This window comes from Neopsephotus bourkii, unplaced genomic scaffold, assembly GCF_033783945.1.
Source record: "Neopsephotus bourkii isolate Nb327-2 ecotype Australia unplaced genomic scaffold, CSIRO-AGI_Nbou_v1 NB_644, whole genome shotgun sequence".
In the NCBI taxonomy this organism is placed as follows: domain Eukaryota; kingdom Metazoa; phylum Chordata; class Aves; order Psittaciformes; family Psittacidae; genus Neopsephotus; species Neopsephotus bourkii.
The window spans coordinates 1-17117 of NW_026901143.1; the positions used below are offsets into that span (position 1 = coordinate 1).

General features: G+C 55.0%; 1 protein-coding gene across 1 annotated transcript; it reads right to left on the minus strand.

Moving 5' to 3' along the window:
• Window positions 1–3947: 3947 nt before the first annotated feature.
• On the minus strand, window positions 3948–16332 carry DDX39B (DExD-box helicase 39B). Its single transcript, XM_061352241.1, has 10 exons — window positions 16122–16332; window positions 15184–15311; window positions 14631–14723; window positions 13439–13622; window positions 12547–12665; window positions 8529–8660; window positions 7214–7323; window positions 6210–6354; window positions 5302–5449; window positions 3948–4026 (listed from the first exon to the last, which is right to left on the minus strand). The coding sequence occupies exons 1-10, from the start codon at window positions 16330–16332 to the stop codon at window positions 4010–4012; spliced, it is 1287 nt and encodes a 428-aa protein (XP_061208225.1). The 3' UTR covers window positions 3948–4009.
• Window positions 16333–17117: the final 785 nt, after the last annotated feature.

Consider the following 17117-nt stretch of genomic DNA (forward strand, 5'->3'; position numbering starts at 1 on the left):
CGCCTCTCGTCCTGCAGCACCCGGCCCTGGTAAATGAGGCGCTGCTTCTCGGGGGCGATGCCCACGGCGCCGGCGATGCGGGCCTTGAAATCCCGCACCGAGATCTGGGGGAATGGGGGGCAATGGGGGGCTATGGGGGCAATGGGGGGAATGGGGGGAATGGGGGCAATGGGGTAATGGGGGGAATGGGGGGAATGGGGGAATGGGGGGAATGGGGGGAATGGGGGAATGGGGAATGGGGGCAATGGGGGGAATGGGGGGAATGGGGGGCAATGGGGGGAATGGGGGGAATGGGGGGAATGGGGGCAATGGGGGCAATGGGGGAATGGGGGGAATGGGGGAATGGGGGGAATGGGGGAATGGGGGGAATGGGGGCAATGGGGGTAATGGGGGCAATGGGGGGAATGGGGGCAATGGGGGTAAGGGGGGCAATGGGGGCAATGGGGGGAATGGGGGGAATGGGGGGAATGGGGGGCAATGGGGGGAATGGGGGGAATGGGGTGAATGGGGGCAATGGGGGGAATGGGGGTCAATGGGGATCAATGGGGATGAATGGGGGTCAATGGGGGGCAATGGGGGTCAATGGGGGTCAATGGGGGCAATGGGGGGACGGGTCAATGGGGGTCAATGGGGTCAATGGGGATCAATGGGAGTCAATGGGTGTCAATGGGGGCCAATGGGGTCAATGGGGGTCAATGGGGGCAATGGGGGTGAATGGGGTCAATGGGGTCAAAGGGGTCAATGGGGATCAAGGGGAATCAATGGGTGTCAGTGGGGATCAATGGGGTTAATGGGTATCAGTGGGATCATTTGGTGTCAATGGGTATCAATAGGGATCAATGGAGTCAATGGGGTCAATGAGGATCAATGGGAATAGGGGTGGAAATAAACGGGGATGGAGCAAGAAGTGATAGGAATGAGGGGGAAAACATAAGAATGGAAACGGGGGGAAATAATGGGAATGGGGGTAAATAATGGGAAACAATGGGAATGGGGGAGGAAAACAGGAATGGGGAGAATGGAAATAATGGGAACGGGGGGGTAAGGAATGGGAATGGGGGGGGGGGAATCAATGGGAATGGGAGGGGAACGGGAATAGGCCAAAAGGGAACCGGAAATGGGGGGGGAAACGGGAGCGGGGGAGGGGCTCAAACGGTCCCAAACGGCCCCGAACGGGTTTAAACGGGCTCAAACGGGCCCGGACCCCCCCCCTTCACCTCCGGCTCCACCTCGAAGCTCCGCGTCTGCGAGTCCAGGGTCTTGACGAGCACCGGGAGCGGCTCCTCCGCCATGGCCGGGCCTCAGGGCCCCGGAGGCCTCTTCCCGTTCCTTCCGAACGCGGCCTCCGAACGGGGCCTCCGAACGCTCCCAAACGGGGCCCAAACGGAGCCGAAAACGGGACCCGAAAGCTCCCGACCGCGGTCTGAACGAACGCGTCCGGACGCTGCCTCTGAGGTGATCAGGACCCCGCGCCCCGGGGCTGCCCAATGCGGGCCTGATCGGGGTCCAACCCGCCCCCTCTTCAAACGGGGACGGGGAGCCCCAAACGCTGCCCTCCCCCACCCCAAAACGGCCCCTTCGGGGCCGTTTCCAACGCGTTCGGAAGCGTTGGGACGGTGGAAAAACGCCGCTCGCAACAGGCGTTTGAGGAAGGCAGCACAAGGGGGGGGCCTCAGAGCGGCGCCATCTTGGAGGGCGGGAACACGGCGCAGGCGCCATTGAGGGTGTGGGCGCCGCTATCTTCCGTACGAGGAGGGGGTGGTGTCGTTTGCGTCATCACCGGGACCCAAAACTCGCGTTATTGACCCCAAAATGAGCCCCGCGATGGGGGAGGGGCCGGGGTGCAATATGGGGCAGGGGCTACCATTAAACACCCTATGGGTTACGAAACACCCCCCAAGATGGCGGCAGTCGCTCTGTCACGTGACACCCCCTCCATATAGCGCCAATGGAACACAAGAGACAGGATCAGACCCAAAATCGTCTTTATTTGACCCAAAATCACCCCCACCCCCCCTTATTCCAACGGTTCCATCAGTCCTGAAGGGAAATCTGGGGCTGGAAGAGAGAAACAGAATCAATGGGGTCCAATAGGGGGGCGTTTGGGGTCCCATAGGGATCAATGGGGTCCAATAGGGGCCAACAGGGGGAAGCTGGGGTCTCATAGGGATAAATGTGGTCCCACAAGGGTTAATGGGATCAATGGGGCCCCATAGACATCAGTGGGTCCCATAGGGGTCTCTATGGGGGGGCTCCGGCGGCTCAGGGCGCTGCGAGGGGTCCTCATGCGGGGGTTCAGGTGCTCTTAGGGCTGGTTCCTCATCGCCGCCATCATGGCCCATGGGGAAAGGTCACGTGATGGGGGAAAGAAAACCACGTGGTTCCTTACCTCGGTAAGGTGGGTCCTGATGGGTGCAACCACTATGAGAAAGGAAAGGGGGGGTTAAGGGAGAGACCATGGGGCAATTGGGGGGAGAAGGGGGGGAGGGTCGCTCAGGCCAATGACGTCATCAAAGGGGGTCAGAGACTCTAGTCTATGGCGTCATCACTGCGAACCCCCCCATAGGGCAGCAATGGACCGGTCCGGAGCCCTATAGGGCGCCCCGTAAATCGCTATAGGGCCCCATAGAGGACATTGGACCCCTCCATAGCCCCATAGAGGACATAGGAACCCCATAGAGGACACTGGACCCCTCCCATAGCCCCATAGAGGACATTGGACCCATCCATAGCCCCATAGGAACCCCATACAGAACACAGGAACCCCCCTACAGCATATGGGACCCCCATTGAGGACCCCCCCATAGTCTCATAGGAACCCCATAGATGTGCCCCATAGAGGACGTGGATCCCCCCTATAGCCCCATAGAGGGTATGGGACCCCCATAGCCCCATTGAGGACCTCCCCATAGCCCCATAGGAACCTCATAACCCCATAGGGACCCCCCCTTAACCCCACAGATGCACCCCACATTGCACAAGGGACCCCCATAGGGAACCCCCCATAACCCCATAGAGGCCACTGGACACCCCCCATAGCAGATATGGGACCCCCACAGACCCATAGATCCCCCAATAGAGCACGAGAACCCTTTAACCCCATAGATGTGCCCCATAGAGCACATAGGACACCACCCCATAGCGGATATGGATCCCCCCATAGAGCACATAACCCGTAACCCCATAGGGAGCCCCATAGAGACCCCCCAGCCCCACAGGGATGCATATGGCCCCATAGGACCCCCGTAAGAACCCCCATAACCCCATAGGGAGCCCCCTTAACCCCATAGATGCGCCCCACAGAGAACTAGGAACTCCCCAGCCCCATAGGGCCCCCATATGCACCCCATAACTCCATAGGAGCCCCATAGGAGCCCCACACTCACCCTTCTCCCGCCGGAAAGGACAAAGCGCGCCTGCTCTTCCTGCTTTATAAGGCCCTGAGGCGAAGCCCCGCCCACCGCGCGCCCCGCCAGCCAATCACAAGGAAGAGCCGCGCCCGCCAATCACAGCCTCCCACCCATCACACCCCTCCCCCGTTGCGACCCCCACCACCCGCCCTCCCTTTAACCAATCACAACCCGCGCCCTTACGTTGACCCCGCCCCCCTTACCCCACCCTTCTCCCCTTCACCCCGCCCACCCCCTCAGCCAATCACAGCCCTTCTCCCCTCCTTTATCCGCTTCCATTCAAACCCCCCGAAGCCCCGCCCCTTCCCCTTCAAGCCCCGCCCATTTTTGCCATATAAGGCAACTTTATTACCAAAAACAACCAAAATTGTACAGCCGGGGAAGGGGATTTTGGGTCTCAAACGGGGGATTTTGGGGTTCCCCCATTGGGGGTATTGGGGGGCCCCCCCCACCCCCCAAGCCGGAAGGGGGGGGGAGGGGGGGCCACTTTTTGGGGCAATTTCCAGGTTTTTTTTGTCTTTTCAGGCCGGGTTTTTCTATAAAAGGCCCTGGATGGGGGAGGGGGGGTGGGGGGAGGGGTGGGGGGAGGGGCGTGGCCTTTATCGGGTCTGTTCAACTGTGGGGGGAGAGAAAAGAAAGGGGGGGGTTAGGAAGGGGGGAGGGGAAGGGGGGTGGGGGGAGACCCCCAAATCCACCCCTCCCCCACCCACCACCCCCCCATAGTAAATGGTGCAGCCCCAAAACTGACCCAAATTGCCCCAAAATTGCTCCCAAAACTGACCCCAAATGCCCGAAAATTGACCCTAAAACTGACCCAAATTGCCCCAAAATTGCTCCCAAAACTGAGCCAAAACTACCCCAAAATTGCCCCCAAACTGACCCAAATTGCCCCAAAATTGGCTCCAAAACTGACCCAAAACTACCCCAAGTTCCCCCAAAATGGTCCCAAATTACCCTCAAACTACTCTAAAACTGCCTCAAAGCCACCCTAAAAGTGACACAAAACCACACCAAATTGCCCAAAACCACCTGAAATTGCCCCAAAACTGCAACTGCCCCCAAACCTGCCATTTTTTGTCCCAAATTTGCCTAAAATTGCTGGTTTTCAGCCCAAAGTTGCCCAAACTCGCCCTTTTTTGCCACAAATCTCACTGTAGGAGGAGATGTCGATCTCATCGGGCAGCTCCCCCCCATAGCCCCATCACCCCAATGATGCTCCCTCCGTCCCTGCCCTAAAACCACTCCATTTTGCCCAAAATCGCCGTTTTTTAGCCCAAAGTTGCCCAAAATCGCCGTTTTTCTCCCCGAAGTTGCCCAAAATCGCAGTTTTTCAGCCCAAATTTGCCCAAAATCCCTGGTTTTCGCCCCAAAGCTCACTGTAGATATTGATCTCATCAGGCAACATGCTCCCTCCAACCCTACCCTAAAACCACTCCGTTTTGCCCAAAATCACCATTTTTCACCCCAAAGTTGCCCAAAATCGCGGTTTTTCAGCCCAAATTTGCCCAAAATCCCCGTTTTTCGCCCCAGAGCTCACTGTAGGAGGAGATGTCGATCTCATCGGGCAGCTCCCCCCCATAGCCAATGGTTCATCCCAATGATGCTCCCTCCAACCCATTCCCCTGCCCCAAAACCACTCTGTTTTGCCCAAAATCGCCGTTTTTCAGCCCAAAGTTGCCCAAAACCCCCGTTTTCCGCCCCAAAGCTCACTGTAAATGTCAATCTCATCGGGCAGCATGCTCCCTCCAACCCTGTCCTAAAACCTCTGCGTTTTGCCAAAAATCACCATTTTTCACCCCAAAGTTGCCCAAAATGTTTTTGTTGTGTTTTTGTTGTGCCGTTTTTCAGCCCAAATTTGCCCAAAATCGCCGTTTTTCGCCCCAGAGCTCACTGTAGGAGGAGATGTCGATCTCGTCGGGGAGCTCGCTGATGTTCACCTCGAAGCGGTCCTGGACGTCGTTGAGGATCTTGGCATCGTTCTCATCCGACACAAAGGTGATGGCCAGGCCCTTGGTGCCGAACCGGCCCGCCCGGGCCACCTATGGGATATAGGGTACCCTATAGAGAGCTATGGGGCACATAAAGCACCCTAGAGAGCTATGGGGCCTATGGGACACCCTAGAGAGTGCTATGGGGGATATAGGGTACCCTATAGAGCGCTATGGGGCCTATGGGGCACCCTATAGAGTGCTATGGGGGATATAGGGTACCCTACAGAGAGCTATGGGGGACATGGGGCACCCTAGAGAGCGCTATGGGGGACATAGGGCATCCTAGAGAGTGCTATGGGGCACATAGGGCACCCTATAGAGTGCTATGGGGCACATAGGGCACCCTATAGAGTGCTATGGGGCACATAGGGCACCCTATAGAGTGCTATGGGGGACATAGGGCACCCTAGAGAGTGCTATGGGGCACATAGGGCACCCTATAGAGTGCTATGGGGCACATAGGGCACCCAGAGAGCCCTATGGATCCAGAGAGCAGCCATAGAACACTATAGGAGCCATATAGTTCCCATAGGCACCCTATAGAGTGCTATGGGGGATATAGGGTACCCTATAGAGAGCTATGGGGCACATAGGGTACCCTACAGAGTGCTATGGGGGATATAGGGCACCCTATAGAGAGCTATGGGGCACATAGGGCACCCTAGAGAGTGCTATGGGGCCTATAGGGCACCCTAGAGAGCGCTATGGGGCCCATAGGGCGCCCTAGAGAGCGCTATGGGGCCCATAGGGCGCCCTAGAGAGTGCTATACCCTGTGTTCCCCCCCATATGTGCCCCCCAGGGGCTCACCCGGTGCAGGTAGGTGTCCGAGTCCTCGGGCATGTCGTAGTTGAAGGCGATGTTCACCCTCTCGATGTCCATCCCCCGCCCAAACAGGTTCGTGGCCACCAGGATGCGGCGCTGGAAGTCCTTGAACTGCTGGTACCGGGATAACCTGGAGCGTGGGGGGGGGGGGGTGTCCCGATATATCGCGATATATCCCGATACATCCCACTATATCCCAATATATCCTGGTGTACCCTGATATACCCCATTATATCGCGATATATCCTGATACACCCCACTATATCCCAATATATCCTGGTGTACCCTGATATATCCCATTATATCGTGATATATCCCGATCCATCCCACTATATCCCGATATATCCTGGTGTACCCTGATATATCCCATTATATCGTGATATGTCCTGATACATCCCACTATATCCCGATATATCCTGCTGTATCCCGACATATCCCAATATATCCCGATATATCCCGCTGTATCCCGATATATCCCAGTATATCCCGATATATCCCAATATATCCCGATATATCCCAATATATCCTGATATATCCCGATATATCCTGGTGTATCGCGATATGTCCTGCTACCTCCCACTGTATCCTGATATATCCCCATATATCCCAATATATCCTGATATGTCTGTATATCCTGATATATCCCAATATATCCCCATATATCCCAGTATATCCCGATATATCCCAATATATCCCGATATACACCAATATATCCTGGTATATCCCGATATATCCTGATATATCCCGATATATCCAAATATATCCCTGCACATCCCAATATATCCCGGTACATCCCACTATATCCCAGTATATCCCGATATACCCTGATATATCCCAGTATATCCTGATATATCCCAATATATCCCTGTATATCCCGATATATCCCTATATATCCCAATATATCCCGATATACCCAAATATATACCCGACATATCCCAGTATATCCCAGTATATCCCAGTCTATCCCAGTCTACGGCAGGGGATCGCACCGTTCCTCCTGGGGCATCCCGCGGTGGATGGCGATGGCCGGGAAGTTCTGCTCCACCAGGAGCTGCGCCAGGGCGATGCAGCGCTGCACCGACTTGACGAAGATCACCACCTGGGGGGGAACGGGGTACAGGGGTGTCAATGGGGAGAGGGGGGATAATGGGGGGGAATGGGGATGGGGGGGAATGGGGTTTGGGGTGAAAAATGGGGGTTTGGGGAGAAAAAACGGGGTTTTTGGCAAAAAAAATGGGGATTTGGGGAGGGAAAATGAAGGGGTTGAAGGGGAGAGAGTGGGGTGCAGAGATTGGATGGAGACAGAACCTTTGGGGGGGAAATAGGGAATTTAAGGGGGAAAGGGATTTAATGGGATATAGGGATTGGGGGAATGGGGTTGGGAGAAATGGGGTTTGGGGAAAAAAAGATTTGGGGAGAAAATGGGGATTTGGGGAGAATGGGTGGGGAGAATGTTTGGGGATGGGGGTTTTGGGGAAAAATAGGGATTTGGGGAAATGGGGGTTTAGGGAGGAAAAATGGGGATTTGGGGAACTGGGGTTTTGGGGAGAAAAAAGGGGATTTGGGGAGAAAAAATGGGGATTTGGGGGGGGAAATGAAGGGGTTGAAGGGGAGAGGTGGGGTGCAGAGATTGTATGGGGCGTATTTTTGGGTAGGAAATAGGTTTAGGAGGGTTGTAGGGGTATGTTAGGGTGTTTTGGGGATTTAAGGGTGTTTTGGGGCTATTTTGGGGTATTTTAGGGTGTTTTAGGGCTGTTTGGGGGTATTTTGGGGTGTTTTGGGGGTTAGGGTGTTTGGGGGCTGTTTTGGGGTATTTTAGGGTGTTTTGGGGTATTTTAGGGTGTTTTGGGGTATTTTAGGGTGTTTGGGGGCTGTTTTGGGGTATTTTAGGGTGTTTAGGGCATATTTTAGGGTGTTTTAGGGGTATGTTAGTGTGTTTTGGGGGTATTTCAGGGTGTTTTGGGGCTGTTTTGGGGTGTTTAGGGCATATTTTAGGGTGTTCTGGGGGTATTTTGGGGCTATTTTGGGGTATTTTAGGGTGTTTTGGTGGTATTTTAGGGTGTTTTAGGGGTATTTTAGGGTGTTTTGGGGGTATTTTAGGGGTATTTTGGGGTGTTTTGGGGTATTTTAGGGTGTGTTAGGGTGTTTTGGGGGTGTTTTGGGGGTATTTTAGGGTGTTTTGGGTGTATTTTGGGGTGTTTTGGGGTATTTTGGGGTATTTTAGGGTGTTTGGGTGCGTTTTGGGGTGTTTTGGGGGTATTTTAGGGTGTTTTGGGGTGTTTTGGGGTGTTTTGGGGTGCTCACCTGGTTGAACTCGAGCACGTCGAGCAGGTCGAAGAGCTTGCGGTTCTTCTCGTTGTCCTTGAGCTTGACGTAGTACTGCTGCAGGCCGTGCAGCGTCAGCTTCGTCTCGTCGTCCACAAAGATCTCCATAGGCTACAATGGGGGGGGGCAGAGAGAGACTGAGGTGGGGACCCCCCCTGCGCCCCAAAACGGGACCCGCACCCCCAGAATGGGGCCAAAGAGGGGGAAAATGGGCCAAAAAGGGTGAAAATGGGCCCAAAGAGGCAAAAAGGGGCCCAGAAAGGGTGAAAATGGGCTCAAAGAGGGTAAAAATGCACCCAAAGAGGGTAAAAATGGCCCAAAGAGGGTGAAAATGGGCCCAAAAAGGGTGAAAATGGCCCAAAGAGGGTGAAAATGGGCCCAAAGAGTGAAAATGGCCCAAAGAGGGCAAAAATGGGCTCAAAAAGGGTGAAAATGGGTCAAAGAGGGTAAAAATGGGCCCAAAAAGGGTGAAAATGGGCTCAAAGAGGGCAAAAATGGGACAAAGAGGCAAAAATAGTCTCAAAGAGGGTAAAAATGCACGCAAATAGGGTGAAAATGGGCCCAAAACCGGCAAAAATGGCCCAAAGAGGGTGAAAATGCACCCAAAGAGGGTAAAAATGGGCCCAAAGAAGGTAAAAATGGGCCCAAAAAGGGTGAAAATGGCCCAAAGAGGGTAAAAATGGGCCCAAAGAGGGTGAAAATGGGCCCTGGAACCCCCAAAATGGGCCCTGACACCCCTAAATGGGCCCTGACACCCCAAAAATGGGCTCAAAGAGGTCAAAAATGGGCCCAGCACCCAAAACTGAGACCTGGCACCCCAAAAATGGGCTCAGAAAGGTAAAAAATGGGCCAAAAAGACTAAAAATGGGCGGGAGGAGGGGAAAAATGGGCCCTGGCACCCCCATAATGGGTTCAGAGAGGCTAAAAATGGGGCAAAGAGGCCAAAAATGGGCCCTGGCACCCCAAAAATGGGCTCAGAGAGGGCAAAAATGGGCCAAATAGAGGCCAATGGGGATCTGCACCCCTGAATGGGTCTTGGCACCCCCAAAAAGGGAGCCAAGGGGTCCCCAACTGAGTCTTATGGGTGCCAATAGAGGCTTATAGCCTCTACACCCCAGTAGACTCCCTGCACCCCAATACAACCCAATGGGCTCCCTACAGCCCCCCTCCACCCCAATAGGTCCCCAATACCTCCCTGCACCCCAATACAACCCTATGGGCTTTCTACACCCCAGTAGAGCCCTATGGGGTCCCTATAACCCCATGCACCCCAATACAACCCTATGGGTCCCCTGCATCCCAATACAAACCTATGGGCTCCCTGCACCCCAACGGAGCCCAATGGAATCCTTGCACCCCAATAGAGCCCAATGGGCTGCTTACAGCTCAATACAACCCAATGGGATTCCTACACCCCAATAAAACCCCATGGGATCCCTATAACCCCCTATACCCCAATAGAGCCCTATGGGCTCCCTATAACCCCTTGCACCCCAATACAACCCTATGGGCTCCCTATAACCCCCTACACCCCAATACAACCCTATGGGCTCCCTATAACCCTCTATACCCCAATAGAGCCCTACAGGCTCGCTATAACCCCTTGCACCCCAATACAACCCTATGGGCTCCCTATAACCCCCTACACCCCAATACAACCCTATGGGCTCCCTATAGCATCCCTACACCCCAATAGAGCCCTATGGGCCCCCTATATCCCCCTGCACCCCAAACCCTTCCTATCCCCCCCATTCCACCCCCCCCATCCCATCCCCCCCCCTCCCCAAAATCCTGCTCCAGGATCCAGCATCCGCGGGGCTCCCCGGAAGTGAATCCGGATGCTCCCATTGTTGGGGGGGAGGAGGGGATGGGGGGGAGGGGAACCAAAGTTGGGGGGGAGGGGCTTGGGGTGGGGGTTGGGGGGGTCTTAACTCCTTCGTCGTGGTCCCAAAGCCGGAAGTGAGGGGGGGGCTGGTCCTGATGCTCTCCTGGGCTTCCACGTCTCGGGGGTGATGATGATGATGGCGATGGTTTTGGGGGGGTCTAAGCCTCGTTTTGGGGTGATTTCAGGTGGTTTTAGGCAAAAAAAGAGGGTTTGGGGGGGGGTTAAAGTGAGGACCCCCCCCTTTTTTTTCCCCTATTGGTGCAGCCTAGAGGATGGAGCCGAGAGATCTTCCGCGTTGAGTGATGGTTTAGACTCATTTTGGGTTGATTTCAGGCGTTTTTAGGCAAAAAGAGGGGTTTAAAGTGAGCCCCCCCCCAAAATCTTCTTAGTGTGACGATGATGATGGTGTTTGGGGGGGGTTGCGTGCGGTTTAGGCCTCATTTTGGGGTGATTTCAGGCAAAAAGAGGGGTTTAAAGTGAGCCCCCCCCCCATAATCTTCTTAGTGTGATGATGATGGTGTCTGGGGGGTGTTGAGTGTGGTTTAGGCCTCCTTTTGGGTTGATTTCAGGCGTTTTTAGGCAAAAAGAGGGGGTTAAACTGAGCCCCCCCCCATTGATCTTCTGTTTCTCAGTGTGATGATGATGATGATGGTGTCTGGGGGGGGTTGCGTGTTTAGGCTTCATTTTGGGCTGATTTCAGGTGGTTTCAGGCAAAAAGAGGGGGTTCAATTGAGCACCCCTCGTTAGATCTTCCTCATCTCAGTGTGATGATGATGATGGTTGTGTCTGGGGGGGGGTTGCGTGCAGTTCAGGCTTCATTTTGGGGTGATTTCAGGTGGTTTTAGGCAAAAAGAGGGGTTTAAAGTGAGCCCCCCCCACTGATCTTCTGCATCTCGGTGTGATGATGATGAATGTGTCTGGGGGGGGTTGCATGCAGTTTAGGCCTCCTTTTGGGTTGATTTCAGGTGGTTTTAGGCAAAAAGGGGTGTGTTAAAGTGAGCCCCCCCCCAAATCTTCTTCTAAGTGTGATGATGATGATGATGAATGTGTTTGGGGGGGGGTTGCGTGTGGTTTAGGCCTCTTTTTGGGGTGATTTCAGGCAAAAAGAGGGGCTTAAATCGAGCCCCCCCCATAATCTTCTCTGTGATGATGATGATGATGGTGTCTGGGGGGGGTTGCGTGCGGTTTAGGCCTCATTTTGGGCTGATTTCAGGTGTTTTTAGGCAAAAATCCGGGGTTAAATTCAGCACCCCTCCATAGATCTTCTGTATCTCAGTGTGATGATGATGGTGCTGTCTGGGGGGGGTTGAGTGTGGTTTAGGCCTCATTTTGGGGTGATTTCAGGTGGTTTTTGGCAAAAAGGGGTGTCTTAAAGTGAGGCCCCCCACATAATCTTCTGCTTCTCAGTGTGATGATGATGATGGTTGTGTCTTGGGGGGGGTTGAGTGTGGTTTAGGCCTCATTTTAGGTTGATTTCAAGTGATTTCAGGCAAAAAGAGGGGGTTAAATTGAGCCCCCCCCCATAATCTTCTGCTTCTTAGTCTGATGATGAATGTGTCTGGGGGGGGTTGCGTGTGGTTTAGGCCTCCTTTTGGGGTGATTTCAGGTGGTTTCAGGCAAAAAGAGGGATTTAAAGTGAGCCCCCCCCATAGATCTTCTGTATCTCAGTGTGACAATGATGCTGATAATGTCTGGGGGGGGTTGCATGCGGTTTAAGCCTCATTTTGGGGTGATTTCAGGTGCTTTTAGGCAAAAAGAGGGGGTTAAATTGAGCTGTCCCCTATAGATCTTCCTCATCTCAGTGTGACGACGATGACGGTTGTGTCTGGGGGGGGTTGCGTGCGGTTTAAGCCTCCTTTTGGGTTCATTTCCCATGCTTTTAGGCAAAAAGAGTGGGGTTCAAACTGAAGCCCCCCATTACTACACCCTGAGGATGAGGATGGAGAAGAGGGGGTGTAGGGGATAACCGAGAGATCTTCCGCATGGAGGGATGGAAGGGGGGTGGCGTGATGAGGATGCTGCCCCTCCCCCATCGGTGATGTGTGGGGGTGGGGGAGGGGCGGGTGGTGGGGGGAGGGGCGGGTCAGCGGGGTGGGGGCGGGGTTCATTTACGTCTTGCATGAACTTGCGGCAGACGGGGCGGATCTCCTTGGAGAGGGTGGCGCTGAACATCATGACCTGCTTCTCGTGGGGGGTCATGCGGAAGATCTCCTGCACGTCCCGACGCATGTCTGCCGTGGGGATAGTGGGGGGAATGGGGGGATAGAATGGGGGGGAATGGGGGGGAATGGGGGGGAGTAATGGGCGGGAAAGGATGGGGGTAATGGGGAAAGGATGGGGTAATGGGGAGGAATGATGGGGAATATGGGGGGGAAAGGATGGGGGTAATGGGGAAAGGATGGGGGTAATGGGGGGGAATGATGGGGAATATGGGGGAGAATGATGGGGATAATGGGGGGAGGATGGGGGTAATGGGGAAAGGATGGGGGGAATGGGGGGCAAAGGATGGGGGTAATGGGGGGGAAAGGATGGGGGTAATGGGGGAGGATGGGGGTAATGGGGGGAAAGGATGGGGGCAATGGGGGATAACGGATGGGGATAATGGGAGGGAAAGGATGGGGATAAGGGGGGAAGAATGGGGAGAAGAACACGGATAAGGATGCGAAGGATGACAAACCCTACTTTTCCCCCCCAAAACGCTACTATGACTCCCAAAAACCCCACTTTTTCCCCGAAAACCCTACATTTTTTCCCCAAAAACCCTACTTTTTCCCCCTAAAACCCTACTTTTTCTCCCCAAAACCCTACTTTCCCCCCCAAAAACGATCCTTTTCCCCCAAAACCCTACTTTTTCCCCCAAAAAACCCTACTTTTACCCCAAAACAACCTACTTTTCCCCTCCAAAACCCCCATTTTTCTCCCCCAAACCCCTCATTTTTCCCCCAAAACCCCCCCTTTTCCCCATTCCCCCCCATGTCAGATCCCTCCATCCCCCGATGGGTACCGAGCTGCTCGAGCATCTTGTCGCACTCATCCAGGATGAAGTGCTTGATGTGCTTGAGGTTGAGGCTCTTGTTGCGCGCCAGCGCCAGGATGCGGCCCGGGGTCCCCACCACGATGTGGGGGCAGTTCTTCTTGAGCACCTCCTCGTCCTTCTTGATGGACAGACCCCCGAAGAACACCGATACCTGCGGGGGGACGGGGGGAAACACCCCATAGGTACACATGAACAACCCATAGATACACCTGAACGCCCCATAGATACACCTGAACGCCCCACAGATACACCTGAACCATCATAGGTACAGCTAAACACCCCGTAGGTACACCTAAACACTCCATAGATACACCTAAACCATCATAGATACAGCTAAACACTCCATAGATACAGCTGAACCGTCATAGGTACACCTAAACCATCACAGGTATACCTAAACACTCCATAGATACACCTGAACCGGCATAGGTACACCTGAACACTCCATAGATACACCTGAACCATCGTAGGTACACCTAAACACCCCATAGATACACCTAAACCATCATAGATACAGCTAAATACTCCATAGATACACCTGAACTGTCATAGGTACACCTAAACACTCCATAGATACACCTGAACCGGCATAGGTACACCTAAACACTCCATAGATACAGCTGAACCGTCATAGATACACTTGAACACCCCATAGATACACCTGAACAACCCATAGGTACACCTGAACCAGCATAGATACACCTGAACGCCCCATAGATACACCTGAAACGTCATAGGTACACCTGAACGCTCCATAGATACAGCTGAACCATCATAGATACACCTAAACACTCCATAGATACACCTGAACTGGCATAAGTACAGCTGAACACTCCATAGATACACCTAAACACCGCATAAATACACCTAAACCATCATAGGTACAGCGAAACACCCCATAGATACACCTGAACCGGCATAGGTACACCTAAACCATCATAAGTACAGTAAAACACCCCATAGACAGAACCCCCCCAATTCCCATGGGATCCCTCCCAAATCCCATGGGATCATCCCCCAATTCCCATGGCATCACCCCCCCAATCCCATGGGATCACCCCCCAAATCCCATGGGATCCCCCCCCAATTCCCATGGGATCATCCCCCAAATCCCATAGGATCCCCCCCAAATCCCATAGGATCACCCCATGCCCCTCACCTTCACACTGGGCATGTACTTGGAGAAGCGTTCGTACTCTTTGCTGATCTGGAAGGCCAGCTCCCGCGTGTGACACATCACCAGTACCGAGACCTGGGATTGGACGGCGGGGGATTGGGGGGGGAAGGGGTTGGACACCCCCAAAACACCCTCGGGATGCACTGAATCCATCTGGAAACCCTTAAATCCATCCAGGACCCCCTTAAATCCTTCCAGGACCCCTCTGAGGACCCCCCCTATCCTCTTTATAGGTGTCTATACCCTGCCTGATGATGGCACCAAAGACCCCCAAAGCCCCCCAGACCCATAAGACCCCACTAAACTCCCTTAAGAACCCCTCTATATCCCTTATAGGTGTCTATGCCCTGCCTGATGAGAAGCTTAAGCTTTAGTAGCCTGGCCAAGGACCCCTTACACCCTTCAGGACCCCTTTGAGGACCCCTCTGTATCTTATATAGGTGTCTATGCAGTGCCTGACGTGAAGCATAAGCTCAAGTAGCCTGGCCAAGGACCCCTTACAGCCCTTGAGGACCCCTCATAGGTGTCCGCTCACCTGCCCGGTGACGGGCTCCAGCTGCTGCAGGGTGGCCAGCACGAACACGGCTGTCTTGCCCATGCCTGACTTGGCCTGGCACAGCACGTCCATGCCCAGGATGGCCTGAGGGATGCACTCGTGCTGCACTGCAGGGGGGGGACACAAAAAAGGGGGGGTTAGAAATGGGGGTACACACATTAGCATCCTATGGCACCCATAGCACCCATTGACACCCTATAGCACCCATAGCACCCTATGGCACCTTCAGAGGGGTGCTCGAAGCCGCAGTCCACGATGGCCCGGAGTAGCTCAGCTCTGATCCCCATAGACGCCAACAGCATCCATAGACTCCAATAGCCCCCATTAGCACCCTATAGCACCCTATAGCACCCATTGACACCCTACAGCACCCATGAGCACCCATAGCACCCTATGGCACCCATCACCCCCATAGCACCCTATGGCACCCATTGACACCCTATGGCACCCATGAGCACCCATAGCACCCGATAGCACACACTGGCACCCATTAGCACCCATAGCATCCATTGACACCCTATGGCACCCTATAGCACCCCACAGCACCCATTGACACCCCATTGACACCCATAGCACCCCATAGCACCTTCGGAGGGGTGCTCGAAGCCGCAGTCCACGATGGCCCGCAGCAGCTCAGCTCTGATCCCCATAGACCCCAATAGCCCCCATAGACACCCCATAGCCCCCATAGCACCCACAGACACCCATAGCCCCCATAGCACCCATTGACACCCCATAGGCCCCATAGCACCCTATAGCCCCCATAGCACCCTATGGCACCTTCGGAGAGGTGCTCGAAGCCGCAGTCGACGATGGCCCGGAGCAGCTCAGCTCTGATCCCCATAGACCCCAATAGCCCCCATAGCACCCATTGACACCCCATAGCACCCATAGACACCCATAGCACCCCATAGCACCTTCAGAGGGGTGCTCGAAGCCGCAGTCCACAATAGCCCGGAGCAGCTCGGGTTTGAGCAGGAAGTCCCTGAAGCCGGAGCTGTGGATGGACACGTAGGAGCCCTTCACCTCCTTCTTGGGGGGCGCCTCGGGGCCCTCCCCCCCGGCCCCCGCCTCCACTTCGTCGTCCTCATAGTCCAGGAGCTCGTTGTCGACGTCGTTCTCCGCCATGGAGGCTGGAAAAGGGGGGGAGTGAGGGGGGGCAATGGGGGGGAATGGGGGGGGGAATGGGGGAGGGAATTGGGTTGGGAATGGGGGGGGAATGGGGTGGGAATGGGGGGATGCAGTGGCTTTGAATGGGGTGGGATAAAGGAGGAGATGGGCTCGATAAAAGGGGGGATAAGGGGGTTCTAAAGGGCTGCCCACATCGTTCTCCACCATGGAGGCTGGAACACCGGGAACACCGTTGGGAACGGGGTGGGATAAAGGGGGAAATGGGGTCTATAAAGGGGTGGGATAAGGAGGGGACATTGGCTCCATAAAGCGGTGGGAATGGGATAGGGAATGGGATAGGGAATGGGATAGGGAATGGGATAGGGAATGCGGACCCTGACACCCCCCTCTTATTACCCCTCTCCCGCCACATCCCGCCTCGACCCCGCCCATTCCGCCTCCAGCCAATCCCCGCCCTTCCCGCCAAACCCCCGCACGCGCGGGCGCGGGGTTCTCCTCTCCCCCCCCTCCTTTCCACTTCCATTCCCGGGCCCTCTCCGGCGCCGCCATCTTGGCACCCACAATGGCCGCCGATCCCCCCCCCCCCCCGGTGCTTTTCCCGGTCCATCCGGTGCCGGCAGAGGCCGCGCCGGGAAAGGAGCCCGGGGACGGACGCGGAAGGAGCGGCCCCGGAGGTATCGGAGGCCGATGGGCCCCGATGGGCGCCGGCGACCGCGATCCGAGCCCGATGGAGGAACCCGAGGGCCCCGATGGCCGCGCCGCCATGACTTACCGCCGAGCGC